Raw genomic sequence first — 23,629 nt, 5'->3', positions numbered from 1 at the left:
CCGAAAAAACCGCCTGCGCGGTCGCGCACGCTGCCTGTAAGCCCACACGTAGGCGCCGCAGCGGGCGGCGCAGCACCGGCGCCGCGGCCCCCAGCGGCCACGCCAGCCAGCTTTACCTCGGCACGCCCATCGAAATCCGCTTGGCTTGCTCACCTCCTCCTGCTCTCTGCTGTCTGCCCTACCTGCCCCCGTCCCACATCACCCGAGGATTCCCACATGACAAATTCACAATACCGGACGCCGGCGGACCATCTGGTGTGAGAAAAGAAAAGCGAAGCACACAGGTTCGCGGTCACTCGGCCCCACCTCCTTCCTCTCCTCTCCTCTCGCACTCGCCCCCACCTCCTTCCTCCTTCCTCCTTCCTCCTTCCTCTCCTCTCCTCTCGCTTTCTCCTCTCTTGTTCACACTGATCGCCACCGGCCTACGTCCATATTGCTACTACTATATTAGCGCGCCACGCGGAGCCGGCGGAGGCCAAGCAATCAATCCTCCACTCAAGAACCACTCGACGCAACCAAAGCCGGTCGGGAGCCAACCACTTGCTTGGGGCCTCGGGCGTTCGCGCATTGCCGGAGACGGAGCTGGGGAACATGGACCACGGAGGCGACGCGGCGAGCCCGACGACGGTGGTGGAGTACACCGAGCTCGTCATGGCTGGCGCGGTCGAGGCACACTCACACATGAGCACCGGCACGTTCCACGTCCAGCGCGGCGATGCTGCCGCTCGCCGCACCATCGTCGACGGCTTCGAACCAAGCGCGGCGGCTTTCCACGACTTCGCTGACCTCACGCGCCATGTCGTGGTGCCTGTGGACGTGTCGTTCCACCTCCACCATGAGCCCGTACCCGGCGTGGCGTACCCCGGAGGCAGCCGCGCGGTGTACAACGGGGACTACGCGCTGCAGCCTCGTCCGGATGCCGGACATGGCGAGGTGCTTGACGACCTGCTCCCCGTTCCCGACGGCGTCGGACATGGCGAGGCGTTTGTCGGCCAGCTCCCAGGCGGCGGCGGCGTCGCGGCGTATGGCGACTACGGCTACTACGCGCTGCAGCCCCTTCCGGGTGGCGGACATGCCCAGGTGCTGGTCGACCTGCTCCCCGACGGCACCGGACATGGCGAGGTGTTCGTCGGGCTTCTACCCGGCGGCGGTGGCGCGGTGCACGACTACAGCTACTACCCGTGGCAGTGGCAGCCCCGCCCGGTCGTCAGAAGCGGCGACGTATTTATTGGCCCGCTCCCCGACGGCGTCGGCGCGGTGTTCGTCAACTCAGGCAGCTTCGCGCCGCAGACTCTCGCGGGCACCGGGCGCGCCGACGGAATCGCTGGCGCGCTCCGCGTCCCCAACCTCGGCGCAGGGTACGACGGCTCCGTGGCCCTAGCTCACGACCTCGGCGCAGGGTACGACAACCGCGGCATGGTGGCCGATCACCTGCGTCGTCTCCTTCCGTTCGTTGGAATCGGCGCCTCCTCCTTGGCTGTCAATGGGCTTGCCGCCGGCCCGGGCTCGCCGGCGGTTGCCTTTCACCTCTTCATGCTGCTTTTGGGTGGTCTGTTTCTGGTTATCCTGCACGTGCTCCGTGTGTAGGCTCCGAAGCAGCCGAAGACTGATGGAGTATGATTATCTTATCTGATTAGGAGCTGCGCTTAGATTTAGTGGGGAATAATCCGGCATGTGTACTGTGTTGGGGTTCTGGATCTGGAGTCTGTTGCTTCGCTTGTTCGTGTCCCGGCGTCAGGTTTGGTCGAATTTGTCGTGTCAAAATCAACCGGTCAACGAAGAATATGGTCTTTGTATTGTCATTCTGTTACACCTTTGCTGTTTGTTTACTTTTTGATTGAGCCATTATTGTCCACTGAAGTCTTGTTAACTGAACTATCACCCTAATAAACTTCATTAAACATAGCCATTATTGGACTCATTTTGTTGCTCCTGTCATCACAAATGCTGACAGACTAGAAAAACTAAAAATTAGATCTGTGGTTCGTGAGATACAGTTATTTGAAGATCTTCATGTCATAAGATATACAAATTACACATATGGATCCGTGATCTGTGAGATACACTTATTTGAAGGTTTAGGCTCCGTTCGGCTGACCCCATATTTGGCTTGTTCAGCTTCTTTTTTTCAGCTAAAATAGTATTTTTCTAAAACAATAATTTAGCAAGAACAGTGTTTTCCAGCTAGTTTCAGCTAAAGTTGTCAACGGGTAATGTGGTCGTCAACGGGTAATGTGGTGCTGCGATTAGCTAAAAGGACCTCTCTCCCAAAGTTACAAAATCAAATGACTTCGCCATTTAAAAGCGAGGCAGGCCATGCCTCTTCTCTTGGCGACCACAGATTTAACTTCAGTTGACATTTAAAAGCGAGGCATGCAAGCCTTTCTACGAGACTACAACAGAGGCCCGTTCAGCTTACCCCATATTCGACTTGTTCGACTTCTTTTTTTTAAACGGAACAGTGTTTTTCTCTCACAATAATTCAGTCATGGTCCATTGACAAGGTTTGCTAGGTTAACATTCTAGCCGTGTTTTGAGTATGTCATGTCATGTCATGTGTGCTCCAATGTTCATTGAGCTTCAAAATAATAGAGTTGTGCTGCCGTAGTAGGAAGTATGAGTCGAGCAATCTGCACTACAACATGACTCATTGTACAAGACTTTTTACAAATGTCTCCAAAAATGATCAAAATGCCCTCAAAGACCTTTTGAGGCATTTATTAAAACGCCGGCTAAAACATGGAAGTAAAAGATATTTTGAGGCGTTTTTCCATAATGCCTTTTAATATCAACATTTAAAGACATTTTCTGGCTGCCTAGAATACTTTTTAGAGGCACTCTGAAATTTGCCTTCAAACATTGATGGAGGCGTTATTAGAAATGACTCCAAAACCAAGGTAATCCATGCAACCCCTTCGACCAATATCAAATTAGCACATTAACATTGGATGCATCCAAACTTTAAAATCTTTCGTACAAACATAAGCTTACAGAAAGCTAAACAATTATGGACTCAGCAGAGGAAGACCACTACGACTTCACTGCAGCGAGTCAAATATTCAGTCTCGAGAAAAAAAAAACATCTCCAATCCAAAGTCACACAAGCAGTGCTGATAGCATGCAACTTAAGTTCTGAACTGCACTTGTGCAGCCATAAAATTCTTCTAGGTGCTGTTTCTGAGTCCAACAGACAAGCCTTTCAAGGTCTTGACAATAACATGCTCAAATTACAAAACACAAGTACCTATAACTCATAGTCTCATAGTATATAACTACTAGTACCAGAAAGAGAATGGTGACACCACCGCCACCAAGCTTCTTGCCATTATCAAATCCAAAGGTCAGCAACCTCTACCTTCTTCTCCCGCCGCCCCCACCCCGCTGCTCATTCACTCTACTCTAGGTCAGTACACAACAGAACATCAGCTCTACCTCCCTCCCCCCCCCCCCCCCCCCCCCCCCCTGCTCCCTCACTCTACTCTAGATTTCTGCAATACACAACAAAACATCAGCTAGTCACATACAATAAACAAGATATAACAATAGAATCAGCAAGCAGGTAATTAATTTTTTAATACAAAGCTAAACTTCTGAGTTTCCATATAGTCCACCACATAGCAGTGACAGTGTGACACCTATACTACTACAGCTACACCCTTTCTCTGCTTTTGACCAAGTATTCTACAAATTTATAAACATGTCGTCGTCGCCGTTAACATTAATATGTATTCACTGTAGTGAGTTATGGCACTTCCATCAAAGTATTTATCTTGGCACAAAATATAGCATCAGGGTTGATTAAAACCCACTCGACTCCGCTTCATCCATAGAATTTGGAGCGTTGGTGGCTTCTCCGCACGGCGACGCGTGTCTTTGTCTACTTTGCACAAAAGTCCTCCATCTCTTAGGAAACTAACCCGCCGTCCAGGCTAGGACCCACAAATATCATCCACCTCTGTATGTTTTTCATATAAGCCCCTAATGTGATTTTTCGGAACGCCCCCTCCCCCAACCGGCCCGAACCCTAGCCTCCTCCCTCCTCAATCGGTCGTTCCTCCCGACCCTTCGATCTTGGTCTCTCCTCCCCCGCCGCCGCCCCTGCACCTCCGTCCCTCCGTGCCCTCTCCTCTCCAACATTGTCGTCGCTCGAGTATGGAAGCCGATTGGCCTTTATGGCGCGCGAGATCCGAGGGCGCGCAGATCGGGAGGACCTCGCTAGCCCCCAAGGTGTTCATGGTTGGCGGCATAGGAGCAAAGCGTTGGCCCCTCCTGCGCCGCCTCCATGTCGGCATGAGCACCATCATCGCTCGAGCACGGGAAGTCGTGCGACCTCTGGGGCACGGGTGAGCACGTGGACTCCTCTCCTATGGCCGCACGCGCCTACCAGGTCGCCTCCTCCTCCACGAGCACGTCCACAGACGCAGCTGGGGGCGATCTCTGTTCGGGTGAGGGCAACGTGTAATTAGTTTTCCAATTTCTAGGGAAGGATATAAATTGCTTTTCTATTTGCCATATTCCGTAAACACTCTTCCTGTGTTTCGGGTGCTTGAAAACCGCTGAGATGCTACAGTTTAAATTACGGATTCGGAGATGGGTTGCTTGGAGACGAGAGCACTTTTATAACTATCATTTCTTGCAACCATCAAGAAGACACTTGCAAGATTAACTAACACAGGCACTTCTTTATTGATGTTCAGTCCATAGGTAATTTTGTTACTGTTTAGCTCTAGAAAAAAATATAATTTGTGTTTTGTGATTTGTTCAGTCCACAGATGGAGAGGAAGCTCGGCGCCTGGTATGTGCCAACGACAAGGATTTGCTGGAGTCTGTTGATTGGAGGACCAAGGGCGCTATCATAGAGGTCAAGAACAGGGGCAGCCGATGTAAGCATCCATATCAATCTCTATTCCCATTTTCTGTGATGCAGTTAACCTCAGGTTGAATCTTATATGAAATATGAAGCACAAATGCACAATGGATGTTACATAGTATCATTTTACTCTGTTGGACAATGAATTGTTCCTCTGAAAATTGTCAGTGATATGACAACTTTCGCTAATTTCCTTAATTGCTAGGCTCTTTGTAAATTATTACTTCATTGGGGTTTAGTTAGAACATGTTCGAGATGCTACTCCAGACGACTGTGATTGAAATAATATCCCTTGATAGCACCGAGTAGTGAAAGACATTGACTATAATTGATAACTTTACTAATTTGAATGTGCTAAATGAAAAGCCTGCAAAATTGGTTGATAAAAAAATGTTGTATAAACATGGAATGTATGAGTAGTGCTTGAATGTATACTGAATTGGCGATTAACATGTTTTTTATATATATTTTAACTATTTGGTGCTTCCTGTAACTCTATGATGCCTAGCAGCATAGATGATAGGATGCCTATAAGTATCTTTATTTCATTAGATTAGTTACTACAGGATGCACCCTGCTGATAGATGATAGATTTTGCATAGGGCCACATAGATCTGTTGTTGGCCACATCTGTCTATCAGGAACAAGCAGGACAGGCATGTGCTAAACTGAAATTTGATCTAAACAAGGTGGTTCAGTTTTTGTACAGATTGTAAATCGATGAACTAAGAATTGATATTGTTGCTCATCACCATTGCAGCGCTGTATTCATTTGGTTCTTCAGCAATACTATGGTAGAACCTCCTAAATTATAGGGCTCACATACACCTGTCATTGTCCAATGACTTCTGACGCCTATGCATATGTTTCCGGTAACTTAAGAAGTCTGTCGGGTGTCCTCGGAAAACCCGAATCATCCACGATTTCTTCCGAGCAGGATCCATCACAGAGTCATTGCAGTATTACAACAATTTATTCATTAATATACATCAGAGTAAAATAGCGGAAGTCTTACAATAACTTAGTTACAAAACAGTTGTTTCACAAACTAAGTACGATTATTATTACAAACCATAGTAGTGAAGTAGCTTACTAACATAAAACAAAACACGCAATTAAAGTGCCCTGCCCAAGGGCCACACATTTACTCGACATCTTCGATTTGAACAACCGTCATGCAGCACGGTCCAAGGCAGACCTGCCCATGAGGCTCACCTGCAACAAGGGTTAAAGAACCCTGAGTACAAAAGTACTCAACAAGACTAAACCGACGTAAAAACAGAGAAAACTCAGGAATGCAGGCTCGGGGATTCAAGGTGAGGCTTTAGCAAGAATCAAAGTTCTTTTGCGTAAAAGCTCTCTAACAATATTCTTTCTTTCAACATATAACCCTCATCAAGATCACATATGAATCTGCCATGATCCGTATTGAGATCATGAACATCATATTAAACCCTTTCTCAAATCTTCCTCAAGTTTCATTTATTAACTACGATGATGAACAGTGAGTTGAGTCTCCATAACCGAGGAGCAACGACGATTCGAACCGATTATTACCCAGCTGGGGATTCCCAACCATACGACATATGCAGGTCCCTGACCTACATATACCAACCTACCCTCAGATTCTCTAAAATAAGAACGGGTCCGTGCCACCCGAGAATATATTACTTCACCAATCCAGCCCATTGCCACGTGGGTACACGCTACCCTCGCCATCTCTCCACTCCCAGTGCGCGAGTAGCCATTCTCGTAATAGAATAGCCGAGTTAAGGCTTACCGGAGTATGTGGCTAGTACTATAAAGTCTCACCTCATGCAATTCAACAACGGACGATTCTTAATCGACACAGGCGGAAAGAACCCGCTCACAAGACCTCCATGTCTTGTGGCTCTCATACACCGAGTCCGCCTGGTCTATATTTATTACTCCACATGATTATACCTCATGATAGCATAAATAATCAATCGTATCCAAAAATCAATTTATACCTCGTAGGTGACTGGTAATCACCCGACTTTTATCTGTCTAAGCCTGGCTAAGCATAACTAGACCCTCCCTAATTAGAACTGGTAACAAGGTTGATATGGAAGAACAAGGTTGGTAATGTATCAATTAGGTTTCCATTCAACTCCTAATCACATAATGCAGTATTTAAAAGCATAAGCGATATAAATTTGCAAAACTCAAGGTAGGTTTAAATGCATCCGGGGCTTGCCTTGATTGTCGAAAAAGTCTAGTTCCGGAGATGTTCCACATATATCAAACCTGACCTCAACAGGTGGATTAACTCCCTCAACAACTTGGTTGACTACCACGTTCTCAGTTTCGTTCACTACACGTAGTAATAATGCCATGTTTAAAATGATGCGAGATATAAAACATGATGCTTGACGATGGATGCAAAAGTTAATAACTTGAATATAACTTTCCTTCGCGGTATAGTTACAAGCCAAAAACTAACTAAACCTTTTTTATAAACTCAAACACTTACTTTAAATGCCAAGGATCATTTTATGCCTATGACCCAAGGTCATCACTCAATCCCAAATTCAAACAAAACCTAAGTCATTAAGAGTTAAGATTTGTTTTTATTAATTAACAATTAATTCAAAATTATGAAATAAATCAACTTTTTCCAATTGAGCTCAAAATTTTTGTGAAGGCTCATCACATGATAACTAAGTGGCAAAACAATTTTCATAATTTTTGGGTTAATATTTATGTCTACAAAAATCATGGAATCCCATTTATTAATTAATTTGAGCAATTTTTATCACATTCAAAATGTACTAAAAAGTAACATTTAATATTTTTCCTAAATAGTTCACATCTCAGAGAGGTTACACAAAAAATTTCATAATTTTTGGAGCTCTATTTATTTCTACACAAAATAAATAAATCATAGCACTATTTAACCATTTCTGAAAAATAGAAAATTCATTTTCAAACAAACAGTCACTGACAGAGTGACCCCACTCGTCAGTGAGAGCAGCGCGACGTCGAGCCTCTGACCGGCGCGTTCTCACCGGCGGCGAGGTCTTCGGCGACAGGACTTGAACCAACATGACCTCCTTGACATTGCGCACACACCGGTGGCACAGGTTGAAGCTCTAGGTCACTAGAGCGACCTTGCCGGCGACGATGGTGGCTCAACAGAGGACGACCGACGTGCGCCCGGCGATATAGTACCTCACCGGCGAAACTAAGGTCGTCGGCGTACTCAGCATCTCCTAACGGACCTAACCGAGCACTTAATCGGTCCAACAATGCTTCACAGCACAAGCATCGACGCGCGCAGCGGTACGGCGGAGCAAAACTCGCCGGCGTCCCACGGTCCGGTGGCTACGGCGTGGTAGAGATTAAAAAGACCGCATAGGAATGATTAGTGGCCCACCCCGAAGCTGATGCGCTCGAGAACGACAGCTGCGGCGAGTCGAAGCTAAGTCGTCGACGTTGGAGACGATGGTGGCGGCGTGAACTCACGGCGAAGCTCCGTTCTGAGTAAAGCAACCGACCAAACGATCATCGATCAAGCTCATGAGCACCACGAGAGAATGAAGATCAAGAAACAGCAAGTGGGTGATCAGGAGGCGTTAGGTGATGGCGATCATGGTGACGTGCTCAGCTGAGACTAGGAGGGCTCTACGGCTCCGGCGTGAGCTCGTCGCAGCAAGGCGGCGCTGACGAGAAAAATAGAGGGAAGGGAGAGAATGACTGAACGACGCTCAGAGTTATCAAGCGCGCGGAGGGCGACGGGAGAAGGTGCGCTCGACACGTTACGGCAACGCGGACACATTGAAGCAAGAGGTGGCACTCGCGGACGCGCGTAGAAGCCGATGGAAGCATGGCCGACGATGAGAGCTGCTTGCTTGCACTGTTCAAGCAAATTACCGAATTGCCACTCGCTTGATTTCTCAAATTACTCTCAAATTTGTATGAAAACTCAAAAATCTCCAAAAATAAAAGTTGTTCCAAATTCAAAGTTTTACAACTTTGCTTTAATAACCATACCCAAATTATGTCTAGATTTGAAAATGCTAGTTTGAAATCAAAAGGGGACACTTTAAGAATTTATCCCCTTTCAAATTACTCCAAATTTTACATAACTTTGAAAACTCTAAAAACCAACTTTGTGCACATTGACAAGCTCTACACTTTTCCTTTTAGGCTCAACCCCAAAATGTGCTTAGATTTTGAATTAGGTTTTCCAGGGTAGAATTTAAATGCTGGAAATTAGGGTTTTGGAATTCAAATTTAACACTAAGGTGATTGAACTTGATTCATCCATACAAGTCAACACATATAATCATAAAAGTAAACTTATTTTATTGAATGCATTATCAAAGTTCTCACTAACTCAAAAATAATGTGCAATGCATATGATGACATGGCATATTTTAGTGTTTAAAACACTAGAGGTGTTACAACCTTTCCCCCTAAAAGAAATCTCGTCCCAAGATTTAAAATCCTAGGTAAAGTAATGGAAAAGGAAATGTGTCAAGCAAATACATTCAAAACATGACCATAAAATAGCTAAGGTCCCTTTACAAAACATGGTTCGTAAAGACAAAACACAACTAACATTATTCTATATCGACGCAAGAAACTCTGAAAACTGTTCTAGCAAGAAATCTTCGGATTCCCAAGTAGCTTCTTCTTCTTATTGTTGATTCCATTGTATCTTGTAGAACTTGATTGTCCTCCTTCGTGTGATACGGTCTTTCTGATCCAGAACTCGGATAGGATATTCCGAATAGGTCAAGTCAGGTTCAAGTTTCACTCCTTCAATATCAATATTTTGATCAGGCACTTGAAGACATTTCTTTAACTGGGAGACATGAAACACATCGTGTACAGCTGAGAGATGTTCTGGTAACTTCAAGCGATATGCCACCTTTCCACACCTCTCCAATATTTGAAATGGTCCAATATAACGAGGTGCTAATTTGCCTTTAACACCGAAACGATTGACTCCCTTCATTGGTAATACCTTCAGATATATATAATCTCCCTTGTTAAACACCAATGGTCGACGTCGTTTATCTGCATAACTCTTTTGTCGGGACTGAGCTATCTTCAAATTATTTTGTATCTGCCTAACCTTCTCTTCTGCTTCTTTCACAAGGTCAACTCCAAAGAACCATCTTTCCCCGGGTTCAGACCAATTTAGCGACGCTCGGCATCTACGACCATAGAGTGCTTCAAACAGAGCCATCTTAATGCTCTCTTGATAATTATTGTTGTATGAGAATTCAGCCAAAGGCAAACATTCATCCCACTTATTGGAATAGTTAAGGACACAACACCTTAACATATCTTTAAGTATTTGATTTACTCTTTCAGTCTGGCCATCAGTCTGTGGATGATAAGCGGTACTATATAGAAGTTTGGTACTCATCGAAGCATGCAATTGTTTTCAAAAGTTGGAAACAAACTGTGTATCTCTATCCGACACAATGGTCTTTGGTACACCATGTAAGCTCACGATTCGTGCTAAATACATCTTGGCATATTGGATATTGAGATATATACTCTTGACTGAAAGAAAATGTACTGACTTAGTCAGTCGATCTACAATAACCCATATTGAGTCAAAACCTTTTGAGGTCTTGGGTAGACCGACGATAAAGTCCATACTAATATCCTCCCACTTCAAAGCTGGAATAGACAATGGCTGTAACTCTCCAGCGAACTTTAAATGTATAGCTTTTACTTTTTGACAAGTATCACACTTGACTATATATCGAGCAATCTCTATTTTCATTTTGGTCCACCAAAATCTCTGTTTCAAGTCATGGTACATTTTATTACTTCCCGGATGAATAGAGAACCTGGTGACATGTGCCTCTTCAAGAATTGACTGTCGCAACTCAGGAACCTTTGGTACCACAAGACGATTCTTGAACCATAGCACACCTGCATCATCTATTCTGAAGCATGCTGCTTTTCCCTTCCTGACTCTTTCTTTGATATAGGCTATACCCTTGTTTTCTTTCTGAGTGGCAATAATTTGGTCTCGAATAGTTGATTCAACAATTATATTAGTCAAACTACCTTGTTGAATTATCTCTATTTTCAACTTCTCCATCTCATGACATAAAGTCAGATCCATTGTCTTCATGGTCAGGCAATTGCAATGGCTCTTACGACTAAGTGCATCTGCAACCACATTTGCCTTACCAGGGTGGTAATGCACCTCCAAGTCATAATCTTTAATCAGTTCTAACCATCTTCTTTACCGCATGTTCAATTCTGATTAAGTAAAGATATACTTTAGACTCTTGTGATCTGTATAAATATGACAAATATTACCAAGGAGATAATGTCGTCAAATCTTCAAAGCATGGACAACTGCTGCTAACTCCAGATCATGGGTTGGATAATATTCTTCATGTCGCTTAAGTTGTCTGGAAGCATAGGCGATGACTCGACCTTCTTGCATCAATACACATCTAATACCAATACCAGAAGCATCACAATAAACGTCGAATGACTTCTCGATATCTGGCTATGCTAACACTGGTGCAGTGGTTAATAATCTCTTCAAGGTCTGAAAAGCTTCTTCACAGTCAGGTGACCAGACAAACTTGGCTTGATTTTTCAACAATCTAGTGATGGACTTGGATATTCTAGAGAAATCTGGAATGAAACGACGGTAATAACCCATCATTCCCAGAAAACTTCAAACCTGATGAATAGTGGTTGGTAGTTTCCAATCTAATATATCCTTAACTTTGCTTGGATCTACCGCAACTCCTTCAGCTGACAAGACATGTCCTAAAAACTGTACTTCCTTTAGCCAGAAGTCACACTTACTGAACTTGGCATATAACTGATGTTCTCTTAGACGTGTTAGAACAACTCTGAGATGTTCAGCATGTTCTTTCTTGTTCTTGGAATATATTAAGATGTCATAAATAAAGACTACTACAAACTTGTCTAGCTTAGGCATGAACACTGAATTCATCAGATACATGAAGAGAGCTGGGGCATTCGTCAAACCAAAAGACATTACCAGGTATTCATATAATCCATATCTGGTGGTAAATACCATTTTGAGAATATCTTCAGGCTTAATTTTGATTTATGGTAACCTGACCTCAAATCAATCTTGGAGAAAACCTTTGCTCAAGCCAGTTGATCAAAAAGTAAATCTATCCGAGGTAAGGGATATTTATTTTTAATTGTCACTTCATTCAATGATCGATAGTCAACACATAATCTCAGGGTCTCATTTTTCTTTTTCACAAAAATTGCAGGACATCCCCAAAGTGATGAACTAGGTTGGATAAAACATTTATCAATCAACTCTTGCAATTGAGTCTTCAACTCAGCTAATTCCTTGGGAGGCATCTTATAAGCTCTCCTAGAGATCGGAGCTGTTCCAGGCTTAAGATCTATTCCAAACTGAACATCTCTATCAGGTGGTAGACCGGGTAAATCTTCAGAAAAAACATCTAAAAATTCACAAACTACAGGGATATCTCTAATCTCTTTGATGGAAGTTGCACAAACTTTTTCCAATGATCTCTTTAAGATTGGAAGTTGGATAAGAAGCTAAGAATTACTGTCTGGCAAACTCAACCTTATTGTCCTATTCAAAGTATCTACAACAGCCTTATGCTGATACATCTAGTTCATACCCAGGATCACATCTATATCCTGATCTTTTAAAATAATCATGGTAGTGGGAAAAATATGCCCACCAGGTTTATGGGTACCTGGTACACCATTTCCTTATTACACAGACGTCCCCCGGGTGACTGTATATAAAAATTCTCCTTTGTTTCCCCAATTGAAATTTCATGCTTTATGACAAAGGTTCTATTGATGAATATATGAGATGCACCAGAATAAAAAAGCATAACTACAGGATGATCGGCGACAGGAAACATACCCAGCATCACAGGTTCCCCTTCTGGAATCTCCCCAGCTTAAGTATAGAAAACCCGCCCCATCTTCTTTTCATTGTCCTTTTGAGCATTTTGGTTATTGTTCTTGTCCTGAGCTTGACCCTGTTGTTGATTTCCCGGAGCCTTCTAAAAATTTGGATTATACTGCTTAGGATACGGACATTCCCTAGAGAAATGACCTGACTTCCCACAGTTAAAACATGGGTAGTTGTGGCCTTGAGGTGTTGGAGCACGAACACCAGGAACATTTGTCTGTTGTGAGTTTGGGTAAGTTATAGCAGGAAGGACATTTGGTCGCTACCCGGCTTAGAACTGCGACGGACGATAAGGAGGACGGTTGTGATTCATCGGATGATAAATTATCTTCTGTCTCTTTTGATTGCCACCGTAAGACCCAGATGGCACGCTCTTTTTCTTCTTAATTTCCTTATGCTACCGATATTTCTCCTCTGAAGCAATAGCAATGTTAACTGCCTCATGATACGTGACATTTGTGCAGGTAGTCATCATGGTCTGAAGTTTGGTACTAAGACCACGCATGAACCACTTCTTGGCATCCGTGTTAATATGCTCATGTGCATACTGTGAAAGGTGATTGAACTTGCCCACATACTGCATGACTGTTTGATCACCTTGCTTCAAAGCAAGAAACTCATCCAGCTTCATGGCCATAACTCCCTCTAGAATATAATAGGCACGGAAAGCAGTGCGGAACTCGGCCCAAGTTAACCGAGTACCGGCTGGTTGCATGGCCACAAGGTTCGCCCACCAAGCACCTGCTGCACCTCTAAGTTGTTGGGCAGCAAAAATAGGCTTCTAGAACTCAGTGCATGGAAAGAGGTCGAACTTCTGCTCTATGGTACGAAGCCAATCATCAGCTTCAAGTGGTTCATCAGGCTTGGTAAATACTGGTGGTCGTGTATTCGTGAAGTCAACATACGTAGCTTCCTACCTTTGATGATTACGACCACGATTCCCTTGCATCATATTCTAATTGCTTTGAGCTAACTCCCGAAGCAATCGAGCATTATCTACGGTCACATGGACCAGTGCCGTGATAGCATCAATCAAAGTTAGCGGAACCGGTGGTGGATCAGGAACACCACCCTCGTCTTGCGAAGAACCAGGAATATCCAAAGCCCGAGTACGAGGCATCTGTTCATGACAAACCAAACTTTACTCACAAACATTTATTGAAATATTAAAAGAGCTTACTACAAACACATTACATTAGGTTTACTTATTTATACACAAGTCTGCACTTAAGCAAGACTAGCCAGCTTAACTAGAACTCACTATATTACAACTCTACTCTTCTCCTTGATCACATCAAACCTCGAGATCAGTATCCATTCCAGAAACATTTCCGCCTTCATTATCACTTTCATTGACCACCACTACTTCTGGATCCTCTTCTTCTTCCTCTTCAGACTCATCATCATCTGCTATGACGACACCTGGGTCCATTGCATCAGCTTGAGGCTCATGATTTAGATTCAGGAGATTGTTCAGCCTATGGACTTCTTCATGCAGATTGGTATAATATTCTTCTAAGTCTTCTACATAAAACTCTAACTCATGAACTCAGGCTCTAGCTACATCTTCTCTATGCCAAGCTTCATTTCTTCCTTCCACCATACGAACTAACATATGCTCACAGTTCTTATAAGCGATGGTGAGACACCTCAATTGATCCTGTAACTTGCCCACCTGGATGACATCCAAGGCCCTATCTCTAGTAGCCTGTGCTAACTCTACTGAAAACCTCTGTACCTCAGCCTAAGGATTAGGCCTAAAGCTACTACTGCTAGCACCATCACTCCTAGGAGCAAGCTGGTGACGAGGAACTCCTTTGGGTCCAACGGACTTACGGAATGTTACCTTGGTACGAGCCATACTATAGAAAGCAAGATTTAATAACAGTAAGACAAACAATCTGAGAAAAGTCTAAAGAGTAGTAAGAATGGAACTTATACTACTCAATCCAAACTAAGAGGGAAAGTAATTAACAAGTGAATTAATCATGATGCATGAATCATCCTTACGAAACTTAAACATCAAAGCTCATAAGGTACATAAACAATAGTTCTTATTATGTAGGGCATAATAAGATTACTACTCCACCATACAAAACCTTTTTAATCAAATAAGGAATGGCGAGAATGAATTAAGATAAGTCAAAAGCAATTTGGACCAAATTAATAGATTAAATTTATTTTCCCCAAATCGTTTTGAAGTTTTTGTAAAACAATACTACATGAACTTTGTAATGGTCGCTCTGATACCATTCTGTGACAAAACCTCCTAAATTATAGGGCCCACATGCACCTGTCATTGTCCAATGACTTCTGACGCCTATGCATATGTTCTCGGTAACTTAAGAAGCCTGTCGGGTGTCCTCGGGAAACCCGAATCATCCACGATTTCTTTCGAGCAGGATCCATCACAGAGTCATTGCAGTATTACAACAGTTTATTCATTAATATACATCAGAGTAAAATAGCGAAAGTCTTACAATAACTTAGTTACAAAACAGTTGTTTCATAAACTAAGTACGATTATTATTACAAACCATAGTAGTGGAGTAGCTTAGTAACATAAAACAAAACACACAATTAAAGTGCCCTGCCCAAGGGCCACACATTTACTCGACACCTTCGATTTGAACAACCATCATGCAGCACGGTCCAAGGTAGACCTGCCTATGAGGCTCACCTGCAACAAGGGTTAAAGAGCCCTAAGTACAAAAGTACTCAACAAGACTAAACCAACGTAAAAACAGAGAAAACTCAGGAATGCGGGCTCGGGGATTCAAGATGAGGCTTTAGCAAGAATCAAAGTTCTTTTGCGTAAAAGCTCTCTAACAATATTCTTTCTTTCAACATATAACCCCCATCAAGATCACATATGAATCTGCCATGATCCGTATTGATTCGAAACGATTATTACCCAGCTGGGGATTCCCAACCACACGACATATGCAGGTCCCCGACCTACATATACCAACCTACCCTCAGATTCTCTAAAATAAGAACGGGTCCACGCCACCCAAGAATACAGTACTGCACCAATCCAGCCCATTGCCACGTGGGTACACGCTACTCTCACTATCTCTCCACTCCCAGTGCGCGAGTAGCCATTCTCGTAATAGAATAGCCGAGTTAAGACTTACCGGAGTATGTGGCTAGTACTACAAAGTCTCACCTCATGCAATTCAACAATGGACGGTTCTTAATCGACACAGGTGAAAAGAACCCGCTCACAAGACCTCCATGTCCTGTGGTTCTCATACACCGAGTCCGTCCGGTCTATATTTATTACTCCACATGATTATACCTCATGATAGCATAAATAACCAATCGTATCCAAAAATCCATTTATACCTCGCAGGTGACTGGTAATCACCCGACTTTTATCTGTCTAAGCCTGGCTAAGCATAACTAGACCTTCCCTAATTAGAACTGATAACAAGGTTGATATGGAAGAACAAGGTTAGTAATGCATTAATTAGGTTTTCACTCAACTCCTAATCACATAATGCAGTATTTAAAAGCATAAGCGATATAAATTTATAAAACTCAAGGTAGGTTTAAATGCATTCGGGGCTTGCCTTGATTGTCGAAAAAGTCCGGTTTCGGAGATGTTCCATAGATATCAAACCCGACCTCAACAGGTGGATTAACTCCCTCAACAACTTGGTTGACTACCACGTTCTCACTTTCGTTCACTACACGTAGTAATAATGCCATGTTTAAAATGATGCGAGATATAAAACATGATGCTTGACGATGGATGCAAAAGTTAATAACTTAAATATAACTTTCCTTCACGGTATAGTTACAAGCCAAAAATTAACTAAACCTTTTTATAAACTCAAACACTTACTTTAAATGCCAAGGATCATTTTATGCCTATGACCCAAGGTCATCACTCAATCCCAAATTCAAACAAAACCTAAGTCATTAAGAGTTAAGATTTGTTTTTATTAATTAACAATTAATTCAAAATTATGAAATAAATCAACTTTTTCTAATTGAGCTGAAAATTTTTGTGAAGGCTCATCACATGATAACTAATTGGCAAAACAATTTTCATAATTTTTGGATAAATATTTAAGTCTAGAAAAATCATGGAATCCTATTTATTAATTAATTTGAGCAATTTTTATCACATTCAAAATGTACTGAAAAGTAACATTTAATATTTTTCCTAAATAGTTCACATCTCAGAGAGGTTACACAAAACTTTTCATAATTTTTGGAGCTCTATTTATTTCTACACAAAATAAACAAATCACAGCACTATTTAACCATTTCTGAAAAATAGAAAATTCATTTTCAAACAAACAGTCACTGACAGAGTGATCCCACTCGTCAGTGAGAGCAGCGCGACGTCGAGCCTCTGACCGACGTGTTCTCACCGGCGACGAGGTCTCCGACGACGAGACTCGAACCAACATGACCTCCTTGGCATTGCGCACACACCGGTGGCACAGGTTGAAGCTCTAGGTCACTGGAGCGACCTTGCCGGCGACGATGGCGGCTCAACGGAGGAGGACCGATGTGCGCCCGGCGATATAGTACCTCACCGACGAAGCTAAGGTCGTCGGCGTACTCAGCATCTCCTAACGGACCTAACCAAGCACTTAATCGGTCCAACAATGCTTCACAGCACAAGCAGCGACGCGCGCAGCGGCACGACAAAGCAAAACTCGCCGACGTCCTGCGGTCCAGTGGCTACATCGTGGTAGAGATTAAAAAGACCGCACATGAATGATCAGCGGCTCACTCCGAAGCTGATGCGCTCGAGAACAACGGCTGCGGCGAGTCAAAGCTAAGTCGTCGACGTTGGAGACGATGGCGACGGCGTGAACTCACGGCGAAGCTCTGTTCTGAGTAAAGCAGCCGACCAAACGATCAACGATCAAGCTCATGAGCATCACGAGAGAATGAAGATCAAGAAACAACAAAAACTGAAGCAAGAATCCCACCCGAACTCCCTGTCCACGGTGGAACTGATCTCGACGGAGCCTTGCCGGAGTTGGAGAAGACAGGGTTACGCCGGGCAAACCAAAGGGGAAAAACTGGGCAAATGGGTGATTAGGAGGCGCTAGGTGATGGCGATCATGGTGACGTGCTCGACTGAGACTGGGAGGGCTCTACGACTCCAGCGTGAGCTCATCGGAGCAAGGCGGTGCTGACGGGAAAAACAGAGGGAAGGGAGAGAACGACTGAACGACGCTTAGAGTTATCAGGCGCGCGGAGGGCGACGGGAGAAGGTGCGCTCGACACGTTACGACGACGCGGACACGTCGAAGCAACAGGTGGCACTCGCGGACGCGCGTAGAAGCTGGTGGAAGCATGGCCGGCGGCGAGAGCTGCTTGCTTCCACTGTTCAAGCAAATTACCGAATTGCCACTCGCTTCATTTCTCAAATTACTCTCAAATTTGTATGGAAACTCAAAAATCTCCAAAAATAAAAGTTGTTCCAAATTCAAAGTTCTACAACTTTGCTTTAATAACCATACCCAAATTCTGTCTAGATTTGAAAATGCAAGTTTGAAATCAAAAGGGACACTTTAAGAATTTATCCCCTTTCAAATTACTCCAAATTTTACATAACTTTGAAAACTCTAAAACCCAACTTTGTACACATTGACAAGCTCTACACTTTTCCTTTTAGGCTCAACTCCAAAATGTGCTTAGATTTTGAATTAGGTTTTCGAGGGTAGAATTTAAATGCAGGAAATTAGGGTTTTGGAATTCAAATTTAACACTAAGGTGATTGAACTTGATTCATCCATACAAGTCAACACATATAATCATAAAAGTAAACTTGTTTTAGTGAATGCATTATCAAAGTTTTCACTAACTCAAAAATGATGTGCAATGCATATGATGACATGGCATATTTTAGTGTTTAAAACACCAGAGGTGTTACAAATCCCAAGCTACTGAGCAAGGATGCTCCCTCTTTTCCGACCTGCTTTGAGGAGGAACCACATTGACTGAATATTGTTCATTGGAGACTTCATAGGAAATAGACCTAGAGGGCCTAGACCGGGAGATGCTGTGAGCCTATTGTAATTCAGCTGTCTGGTCAAGATTTTCTATGGGTGTTTATCAGTTGTCAGAACTTCCTGTAATCCTTTGGATGTTTAGTGTTTTGAACCATCATAGCAAGCAGTATTAATGGGATGTGCCATCTAATTCTTGTATGTTGTTGCTAATGGATCATGTGACAGTAATGGAACCAGATTATTATACATATTTTGTTGTTTGCAAATTCAAAGACCATGATGTTGTTGACAATTTATTCCTGCCTTTTGCTATGTCAACGGTTTGTTCCTGGCAGCTTTTGTGGTGGTGCAGCTGCAGCTTAAAACAGCTGCTACATAATGGCTACTTGGCATGTTGCTGGTGGCTATAGCTGCTTCTGCAATGCTGCAGCCACAGCCAGCACTATATAGCTTCTTTTTTATTCCTGTCTTCTATCTTCAGTTATATGAAGTTCGTATTATCTGGCCTTAATTTGTTATAGATTGTGCAAGAATCTTAGTGTTTATATACACTTCAAAATACAAAAATAGTTTCGTCCTTTTATGAAGCAAGAAAATCTTTGTTCTAATTTGGCCATATAGTTTAATAGTTATGGGTTTTGCCAAAATGATCATGGTAGGGCGCCTGATGTTCTAGTTCAATGCAAGCTATGATTCCAGGCGCCTGATGTTCTAGTTCAATGCAAGCTATGATTCAAAAGGACCTACTACAAAATTTATTTGCCCTCCAGAAAATATATATTTGGTTCTGAGATCTCAGGTCATGCTCAAAAAAGTCTTATGAGAAGCATAGTTGAATGAAAGTAACTGAATTTTCAAAACTGACTTCCAAAAACAGGAACAGAAAGTAAGAGATTCTTACTTTAGTTTGTACTAACAACGAGATGTTATATGTATGTTGCTGGTGCGACCTTGTACAATCTGGGATGATGTAGGTTCCTTTGGTTTTTCTTTACACACCTTCCTCCTTGTCTTGAAGTCCTGGCGTACCACTAAAACTTGCAGATTGCTTTGCCATTACTAAGAGCGAGCTCAACTCTAAAGTTGTGAAGTTCAAACAAAGCGTCGTAAATCATCACAATGGAATTGTATCGAAAGCAATAAAGCGCAAGGCAATTGGTGATATTTCAGTCTTAGGAGTCGAATTAATCAGATGTTGGCGGTACATAGCGTAGCTGCAGCAACGAAGAGCTCCTGTCATGTATACTTAAGCAAAATCTAAGGCAGCAATGATCATAGTAAAATATTTTTTTGGTGTATATTGCTCATCAACAAAGATATGAAACAATACCTTGATTCTTCTTATCTTATACACACCATTGACAAGCAAGACCTTTGCTATATCTCTATTTCTACTCTGTATGGCTAAATGGAGTGGTGTCTATCCATCCTGCATGAAAGGAAATATTATTTAAGAGAACATTCACTGTCCTTGAAAAGGCTTGAGATGATATGAAAATTGGTACACATTTGACTTACATTATCAGCAACATTGACATCAACCTTGTACTTAATCAGTAATTTCACAGTTTGCAGGGTACCAGCTAGAACAGCATAATGTAATGGTGTGGCTCCATCCTGCGCATCAGCAGACTTAATTCAAGGGCCAAAACCAATGTAACAACAGCTAACTTTGCTTCAAGAAGTTTCTCAAACTGAACTTCACTCTTTTTGAAACCATGGACAACAAGAAGGGATCATTCCAGGTACCCTCTTACCCTATCTCTAACAATGGACAGCCTCTTTTTTTTCCTATGACTGCCTTGTGAAGTGAGGTAAAGCCATCCTGTATAAGCAACACTTGTGTAGTTAACTCTGCCTTCCCAGATGGGGCTTCTCAGATATGAAAGAGAAATGGAATCATAAGCACGTAACTTACTCTATCAAGTAAGTTGATGTCAACACCACTGTCCAGAAGCTTGTCCACGAGGGGTATCTGCAGTACCAAACAATTCATCAGGAATTAGATTCAGCATCCAATATTTCAGAGAAGCAGTTAAATCAATGCATTCATTTGATGCCTCACAGATTAAGATCTCAATTTTTCAGCAGCAAATCAAGAAATGCGTCATCATACACAAAAGAAAGATGGTTCCTAGATATTAAGACAGCTAGAGGAGCTTAACTGATGATATTCTAGTGACGTCAGAGGTCTCGCGCTGATCCAAGATAGTCTTTTCTTCAGGCGTTAGGAGAAGCTCGATTTCTAAGCAAACTAAAAATAAGTGGTAGTGTAGAACACCTAAAATGCAATGATCCACTGCTTAAAGTTCATAGGCCTTCATCATACTCATCCACTGCTTGTCCACGATGGCTGCAACACTATATGTAAATCTCACTACAATGAAAATAGGTTGCCTAGTGTCTAAAAAGGAGAATACCAGAAGACCTATTAAAACTGAGCATTCATGTGCGGTATATTGTTCCTATTAAAACTGACAAATAATATAACTGCTAGCACATTTTATTTAACACAGTATGTTCCCCTAGATAAAAAAGAAAAGAAAAAACTGGCTACATATTTTGAATCAAGCAGCATCTCAACTAAGAATTGTATGGACTGGTGGGCGGAGACAGGATTTGGTGGAGGAGCACTTGGGGATCTCGGCAGACACGGCGTAGGCGCTTGAGCATCTCAGCGAACCCAACCCAACCTCCTCGTCGGCAACCTCGGCGTAGGTGGAGGTACAGTGGAGGACCTCCACGTCGGCGACCTCGAAAGCTCTCGCAGCAGCGTCATGGCAGAGTGACTCCGAATCGCGAGCCCTCGCAGTCGCCTTAGGCCAGCGTGTCTCTGAATCGCGTGCGTGGGGAGCAGATGCAGCGCCGGACCGAGGCCGGAACGGGCGAGTCGCGGCCATGGTCACGCGCAGCACCGTCGGACCTGACGTTGCGGCGGGTGTAGTCGCGCGGCCACGATCGGTCGGATCTAGCGGTCGGAGAAGGGCAAGCATATGGTGGTCGGAGATGGCCAGACCATGGTTGGATGCGGAGGCGAGCAGAGACGGACGGGGCGGAGTAGGTGGGAGCAGCTGGGCGGCGGGGGGAGGCCGGTGCCGCGCTGGCGGGGGCCGACGGAGGCGAGCGGAGAAACGCCGTCCGCGCGGTCGGTTGTTGTGGCTGACGATAGGTAGAAGAGGACAGGGGGGTGGTGATTTGGCTGACGCATGGGACCCATATGTAGAGGGGCTCTGTCAAGGTGCTGAACCTGCAGTGGAAAAACGCTTGCAAGGACGCTTAACTTGTCCGGTTAACTTAAGAGCCCCTGTTAAGCATTTTTTTTTCTTACAATGGCAACGCCATCTGAGCCATCAAATACTTCGGTACCGGCGTGTTTTCTAGTTCTTGCTTGCGTCTTCTTCCCAAATTTCCAATATAGCTCAGCTACTCAGGTCCGGCGGTGAGCTCACAGGTTAGATCCACAGAGCTTGGCCTTGGATGCCGCGGCGCAGCCGTGAGAGCAGCGGCGTGCAGCTGTGGGCCAGCGATAGCTCGAGGTAGTGGCAAACGCTGCTATCCAGTATATGTATATCCAATTGAGGACTTGTTTGGCACGGCTTCGGCCAGCTCCGGCTCCGCCTGACAATCACCGCGCAGATCACTGTAGAATACTGTAGCTCGGAGTCGGATTTCTCTCTCCTGCTTTTTTCTCTCACTGTAGCTTGGGTACTGTTCATGGAGCCGGTGGAGCCAAAATTTCGGGCTTCACCGGTGAAGCTGCTGGCTGTGAGAGGGAGAGGGAAGGAGGGAGAAAACTGGAGCCGGTGGAGCCAATATGTTATTTTCATTGCTTGCTTTTAAAAGTAATACAATTGTGTTGCTAACTGGTTGCATTTTATATATGAAGGGATTGAATACAGCGAGGACCATGCCGCAGAGGTGACCCATGCAAGGTTTTAGAAAAAGAAGTTACATGAGCACAGAACATGAGCAGGTCACATCGTTCTATCTCCAATTGTGGTGGCCGATGATGGGGGCGAGGATGAGGACGACACTGCCAGGTTGAGCGATCTCATCGCTCTAGCAGAGGTGGGCTTGCAAGCAGAGGAGGATGAGGATGGCACTGGCAGATTGAGCGAGCTCATTTCTCTAGAAGAGGCGAGCTTGCAGGCGGAGGAGACACGTTCTTCTCTTAGGCCGTAAAGGCCGTAGATGAAGCGGAGGCCGCTTACTACAAGCGACAGGCAGATCAGGGCAATGCGGGTGAGCCTAGCCACATGAACGAGACATAGGAGGATACGTTCTTGTCTCAGGCGGTAGATGAAGTGAAGGCTGCTTACTAGAGGCGAAAGAGAGATCAGGACAATGCAGGTGAGCCCAGCCACAACAATGAGGTTGTGGTAGAGGATTGGTACTCGGACGATGAGTTGCTTACTCAGTATGTTTCTAACTGAGGATTTCGGATTGCACCGTAATGTTCAATATGTAGAAGGTCTGTAATGTTCTATTTTATAAATTTCGTAAGGCACGCATGTATCAGATGTGTTGTATTTCATTATCCTGTCATGTATTGAACTTTTCGTTGTGTCCCATTTGTCATGTATTTGATTCAAAGTTCTGATGCACTGTATCTATGTACTGAACTTTTCGGTTAGCTGACACTTTAATTTGCCTCTTGGTGTAATGCACTTCCATGATCCTATCAAAGTGTTGCTTGTTTTTAATTTTTACAATTCACAATTTTTTTTCTCTAATTTGGAATTGAAGGCGGCAACAAGAAAATTCACCAATATGTTGAGAGGGTAGACAAAAGAATGATTTCGAGATACAAGTGCTACTCTTTTC

General features: G+C 43.7%; 1 protein-coding gene and 1 long non-coding RNA gene across 6 annotated transcripts; one reads left to right on the top strand and one right to left on the bottom strand.

Moving 5' to 3' along the window:
* The first annotated feature begins 250 nt into the window (after positions 1 to 250).
* Positions 251 to 1,802, top strand: LOC136472052 (uncharacterized). Its single transcript, XM_066469786.1, has one exon. The coding sequence runs from the start codon at positions 592 to 594 to the stop codon at positions 1,585 to 1,587; it is 996 nt and encodes a 331-aa protein (XP_066325883.1). The 5' UTR covers positions 251 to 591; the 3' UTR covers positions 1,588 to 1,802.
* A 4,199-nt stretch (positions 1,803 to 6,001) lies between these two features.
* On the bottom strand, positions 6,002 to 21,999 carry LOC136472051 (uncharacterized). Of its 5 annotated transcripts, XR_010762229.1 has the most exons (8): positions 20,971 to 21,999; positions 20,724 to 20,780; positions 20,563 to 20,630; positions 20,324 to 20,422; positions 20,136 to 20,234; positions 19,707 to 20,019; positions 16,397 to 16,513; positions 15,237 to 15,501 (listed from the first exon to the last, which is right to left on the bottom strand). It is a non-coding gene; the product is annotated as an uncharacterized lncRNA (long non-coding RNA). The 5 variants fall into 5 exon arrangements; XR_010762230.1 differs by lacking the exon at positions 16,397 to 16,513 and adding an exon at positions 6,002 to 6,068 and having other exon boundaries at positions 15,485 to 15,501; positions 19,707 to 20,234; XR_010762227.1 differs by having other exon boundaries at positions 19,707 to 20,234.
* Between the last annotated feature and the right edge of the window lie 1,630 nt (positions 22,000 to 23,629).

The sequence above is a fragment of the Miscanthus floridulus genome, chromosome 8 (genome assembly GCF_019320115.1).
Source record: "Miscanthus floridulus cultivar M001 chromosome 8, ASM1932011v1, whole genome shotgun sequence".
NCBI lineage: Eukaryota > Viridiplantae > Streptophyta > Magnoliopsida > Poales > Poaceae > Miscanthus > Miscanthus floridulus.
This window is presented reverse-complemented; position numbering and strand designations above follow the sequence as displayed.